At 49.0% G+C, this 5,727-nt stretch overlaps 1 protein-coding gene across 3 annotated transcripts in view; it reads left to right on the top strand.

Moving 5' to 3' along the window:
- Nucleotides 1-423: 423 nt before the first annotated feature.
- FBL (fibrillarin) overlaps nucleotides 424-5,727 on the top strand; it is a 12,500-nt gene continuing 7,196 nt past the window's right edge. The window contains exon 1 of one of the 3 annotated variants that reach the window (XM_017503019.2): nucleotides 424-530. In XM_017503019.2, the coding sequence (XP_017358508.1) occupies nucleotides 521-530 (10 nt within the window). In that variant the 5' untranslated portion in view covers nucleotides 424-520. Of the gene's footprint in view, nucleotides 531-2,042; nucleotides 2,205-5,727 lie in introns of those variants that run through there. The other 2 variants (XM_017503020.2, XM_017503018.2) reach the window with 2 other exon arrangements.

Here is a 5,727-nt window from a genome sequence, read left to right as displayed (position 1 = left end):
ATTTTTATGTCTCGTACACCGCGGTATTCCCAGCTCCTAGAACAGTGTCTGTACACACGAGGTGCGCAAGTGTTTGTATGATGGGAGCCCAGAGTCGGTCACTGTTTTGGGGGCTGAAAATGGGTCGAGGAAGCCTTTTTGGGTGTACAGGGGACTCTGGGAGTTAGCTAGGAATACAAAAGAGGGCACAGCCTGTGTGAAGACCTTACTATGAGCCCTGATTATTGGGGTGCTCGCACTGGGGAAGGAGAAGCCGAAAGCGAGTTTACGGCGACCGCTGCACAGAAGACGCCGCGAGGGCAGAGAGCTAGGGCCAGGGTCGGTGTGTCGACCGGCTGGAGAATCCAGGCACAGTGCGCGTGCGCCGAGCTCCGGGCGCAGAAGGGCTCGGGGGCGGGGCTACGTGGTTGCGTTACGCGTCGCACGTCGCCGCGCGCCTGCGCTCTTTTCCACGTGCGAAAGCCCCGGACTCGTGGAGTTGCAGACGCCGCGGACTCCGGAGCCGCACAATCCAGGGCTCATGAAGCCAGGTCAGGCCCGGGTGGGTGTCCCGGGTCAGGGGCGGAGGCCGGGCGGGAATCCAGGTGCCAGGCCAGAATCGGACGGATGGGGCCTTGACCTAGGGGGCAGAGGTTCTGAGCTTGGGTTACGGTCTCGTGGGAAGGGGGATCCTGGTTCCGCCCTGGGATTGATCCTGAGTCCAGGAGGTTTAGGGGTTTGTGACTGGCTTCGGAGGTCGTGAGTCGAAGGCCTTGGGCCTGGCATTGGGGGTCTTGACCTGGGGTTCGTCTCGTTGAGGCCGTCTAATAGGGACTTTGGATATTCGGCAGGAGGCGGCACTTAAGGGTCTTAGCTCAGAGTCTGGATCCTTGGATCTCTGGGCATGGGTTTTGGGAATCAAGCTTGGGTTGGAGCTGGAGGGTTCCTGACTTTGGGTCCCGGAGCGGGGTGTGGGAAGCCTCTATTTGACTCTGTCGCTGCCGCCACCACCATCCTCTTATCCCCCAACCCAGCTTCTCCGAGTGGGCTGGAGTGGACGAGGACTCCCCGCTTGGTCGTGTGCGGCGCTCTCTGGCTCACTTTCCCGCCTTCTGCACTTACAGGGGGGCGGATCCCCGGGAATGGAGTGGAGATGTGGGGCCTAAGATTTCCACCTCCTCGGCGAGACTTCACAAGCCCGGCATTAGACCGGGGTGGTGGGGTGGGTGGTTGTCACAGGACATAAGTAGTTTCATTTTTTCGATTTTCCACTAGATTTTGCTGAACCCACTCCCTTCATGGTGGTACGATGAGGGTCCTGGCTTTAACAGCAGAAGGGCCTCATTTCAGTGTTTCAGTTCTGGGTCAGCTTCTTAGCCTGCTGTGTGACCTTAGGCAAGTGGCTTTACGTCTCTGAACCTCAATTTTCTCATCAATAAAATGGCGGCAGTTAGGATTAAGCGACGCTAAAAAAAAAAAAATAGCACAGTGCTTTACGTATAATAGTATTGGCTCTAATTGTTACCTTTATCTTTCTCAAAGAGAACAAAATTAGAATCCCTCTCCGTGGTGTCTTAAGTGCTTCCTCCGTCTCCTCGCCTGCCCAACCCCCACTCATTTGTGTGAGAACTTGCTTCAGAGTTCGGAGAATTTTCCGCCATGGCCCAAGGGGTCTGTTTTGCTAGTACAGGCTTTCCTTCTCGTGTGTGTGTGTAGAGATGGGGGTCATTTGGCAGGAGATTTGCCCTTCTCCTAAAGCTCCCTTTCTCTTCCGCGTTTGGGGATCTGCTGATGAAGTGGGCTAGGGGATGCTAGGCCAGGTATCTCTCCTACTGAGATCCTGGCTTGCCTGCAGGCATCCTGGTCTGTGATTCCCTCAGGAATGGAGGAAACCCCTTCTTCCATCTTTCCTTCATTGCGTGGTAGAATGTGAAGCTGTGGAAGTTGTCAGGTGTTAGCTCTTTAGTAAGGATTTTTAGTCTGAGTGAGAGAAGAACCCTTTGGGAGATTTTGAGCAGGGGCATGGTGCAGTCTGACATTTTAAAAAGGGATTCTTGGTGCCTCGATGTGTGAAAGACTTCAGGGTGGCAAATGTGGAAGCAGGCACCTCAGTGGGAAGTTTGTTGCTGTAAGCTGGGAGATGGTGTGGTGGACCAGGATGGGAGCCGCGGATGTGCTGACAGTTTTACATGCTTTTGAAGACAGAACCAACAGATTGTATGTGGGTATGTGAGCAGAGTCAAGGATAACCAAGGGTTTGGGGGTGTGTAACTGGAACGATGGAATTGCTGTTTTTGAGATACATACAGAAAGCTGCGGAAGCAGAGCAGATTTTAAATCAGGGGGGTTTGTGGACTCCTCTTGCTCCCTCCCCCCAAAAAAAAACTTACTGGAAAAGTTTGTGTGAACATTTGTTTTCTCTGAGGAGTGGGTACTTTTGGTACATTCTTCCCCAAAAGCTCCAGGACCTGAAATGGGTTGAGATGTTGTGAGTATCTGGGATTGAAAGTTTACACGCATGCCCACTGTGCCCCATCCACATGCCAGCACTTCCCAGGACTCTTTTTTTTTTTTTTCTTTGAGTCTTGCTCCGTTGCCAGGCTGCAGTTCAGTGGCGCGATCTCAGCTGGCTCACTGCAACCTGCTCCTCCCAGGTTCAAGTGATTCTCCTGCCTCAGCCTCCGAGTAGCCGGGATTACAGGCGTGTGCCACCATGCCCAGCTAATTTTTGTATTTTTAGTAGAGATGGGGTTTCACCATGCTGGCCAGGCTGGTCTCAATCTCTTGATCTTGTGATCCGCCTGCCCCAGCCTCCCAAAGTATTGGGATTAAAGGCCTGAGCCACCGCACCCAGCCGAGGATTCTTTTCTATTAGGCCTGGGTTGAGAGTTTCATAAGCCTAGCTGTGGCATCTCCCCTAAATGAAGGTCCTGGCTTTGGACAACTGTTGTAGGGTTTGGGCAAGGAAGTGATGAGATCTGAGTTGCTGTTTCAAAAATAGCACCTTTTAGTTGCTGTGTGGAAAGTGGACTGTAGAGGGAGTAGAAGATAAAAAGTCAACAACTCCTGCTTATGTTTGGGAGTTTTGAAAATGAAACTGTTCATTTTATAAGATCAAATTAGGAGTAGCTATTAAAAGTTACATTTTCATCTTTAATACTATTAAGGTACATGAAGAGGGAGAGGGAACTCATTCTCCTGAGTCCGAATAATGATGGTCAAACTATGTGCCAGATAGTATACATGTGAAGTGTTCTGTATGTATAAGTCATTTAATCTTTGCAACCCTATATGATGGGCCATGTGTGTGTGTGTATATTATTATTATTTTTTGAGACGGAGTCTTGCTCTGTTGCCCAGGCTGGAGTGTAGTCGTGTGATCGTGGCTCACTGCAACCTCAGCCTCCTGGGTTCAAGTGATTCTCCTGCCTCAGTCCTCTGAGTAGCTGGGATTACAGGCACGCACAACCACACCAGGCTAATTTTTGTATTTTTATTAGAGATGGGGTTTCACCATGATGGTCAATCTGGTCTCGAACTCCTGACTTCATGATCTGCCTGCCTCGGCCTCCCAAAGTGCTGGGATTCAGGCGTAAGCCACCATGCCTGGCCCTGTATTTGTTTGTTTGTTTTTGAGACAGAATCTGTCTCTGTCACCCAGGCTGGAATGTAGTGGCACCATCTTGGCTCACTGCAGCCTCCACCTCCTAGGTTCAATTGATTTTTGTGCCTTAGCCTCCTGAGTAGCTGGGATCACAGGCACGTGCCACCATGCTTAGGTAATTTTTTGAATTTTTAGTAGAGACAGGGTTTCACTATGTTGGCCAGCCTGGTCTTGAACTCCTGGCCTCAAACTGTCCACCTGCCTGAGTCTCCCAAAGTGCTGGGATTGTAGGCATGAGCCACGGCGCCCGGCCTGGCACTGTATTATCTTTATGTCTTACAGATGAAGTTTTCAAAACTCCTGTGAAGCTTCCTTATGCACTAGGGTTGAGAGTGGCAATAACATTGGTGATCCCTCCACATGGGATCCTTGTGATCAACACTTCCTTGGTGATCTGATGGATCACCTACCTTCTGAACACACAGAGGATGCTTTCTCCTTGAGGCAGGGCCCACAGTTTAAGAATCATCAGCAGACGGTGCTCATTTAACATTTATTGAGCCCATACTTTGTCCCAGGTGTTGTGCAGGGTTCTGGGGATGTGGTGGTGATCAAAACAATTAAAAATCCCTGCCCATTTGTAGCTTGAGCCTAGTGAGGGAGGCAGGTGTTAATATTACAAATGCCACATGTGATGAGTTGAAGGGAACTAAATCAGGGTAAGAAGGTGTTAATAATATTACAAATGCCACATGTGATGAGTTGAAGGGAACTAAATCAGGGTAAGGAGGTGTTAATAATATTACAAGTGCCACATGTGATAGCTGATTTGAAGGGAAATAAATCAGGGTAAGGGTACGGTGGCCAAAGTAGGCACTTCTGAGGAACTAACGTTTCATGAGAGACCAGAATGCAATGAAGGAGTGAGTGAGCCGTGCACATGTCTGCAGGAACCGGGCAGTGAGTGGGAACAGCACATGGTAAAGATTTAGGAGCTGGACTGTGTATGCTTGATGGGGAAGGGCATGAGGCTCAGGATAGAGAGAATGAAGTCGGGGAAGTTAGTGCAGGCCGGATCCCCAAGATGATGGTTCTCAATTGGAGTCACCTGGAGAGCTTTAGCAAGACCTTGTGCCCAGAACAATGAAATCAGAATTTAAAGCCTAAAGATTTTAGGCTTTGATTTCAGGCTTTGTAAGCCCAGGGAAAAGCATTTTTTTCTTTCATTTTGAATGTGGTAGAAAACCAGTGGAGGGATTTGGGCAAGGACGCGGTGAGATGTTACTTGCTGTTTTAAAACAGTACTTATTAGCTGCTGTGTGAAAACTGGGCTGTAGAGGGCGTAGAAGATAAAAAGAAAACTTTTGATTATGTTTGGGAGTTTTGAAAATGAAAACTATTCACTTTTAAAGATTAAATTAGGAATAGCTATTAAAAGATACTTTTCAGCTGGGTGCAGTGGCTCACAACTGTAATCCCAGCACTTTGGGAGGCCGAGGTGGGCAGATCACCTGAGGTCAGGAGTTTAAGACCAGCTTAACCAACTTGGTAAAACCCTGCCTCTACAAAAATAACAAAAAAGTGCAGCCATCCTTAAATGACCGTTTGTTTTGCTTTTTCTTGTTTTTCCCCCGAGCTGAGAGAGACTTCTTTAAGCTTGGAAGCAGGGAGATGAGTTAGGGATGACATGCTGTATTTCGCTCTGTTTTGGGGTTGGGGTTGACACTTTAAGGTCAGGAGTTGGGGGTATGAAGACGTTTCCAGAGTCTAGGGGGCTCTATTGTCACCGTATGTGCTCGTATGCAGGGCTCACTCTTCACAGTAATTCATACTGGCATGGAATGAATTCTGTGAATCTGCTATGCAACCAAGGAAACGAGGATATTAACAGTAACCTGCATTTACTCATGTACTCCTCCCCGTCCCAACCTCATGTTAATATCTCCTTCCCATTAACAGGTATCATGAGTTTAGCATTTCTCATTCCCTTGCCCCTTTTATTGGGAATATGATTGTGGCTGGACATGGTGGCTGATGCCTGTAATCCCAGCACTTCAGGAGGCCAAGGCAGGAGGATCACTTGAGCCAGGACCTGGAGACCAGCCTGGGTAACATAGTGAGATCCCCATCTCTACAAAAAAAAA

This window comes from Cebus imitator, unplaced genomic scaffold (assembly GCF_001604975.1).
Source record: "Cebus imitator isolate Cc_AM_T3 unplaced genomic scaffold, Cebus_imitator-1.0 Scaffold306, whole genome shotgun sequence".
Lineage (NCBI taxonomy): Eukaryota > Metazoa > Chordata > Mammalia > Primates > Cebidae > Cebus > Cebus imitator.
Note: the sequence above shows the minus strand (reverse complement) of the source record. Positions and strands in the feature narration are given on the sequence as shown.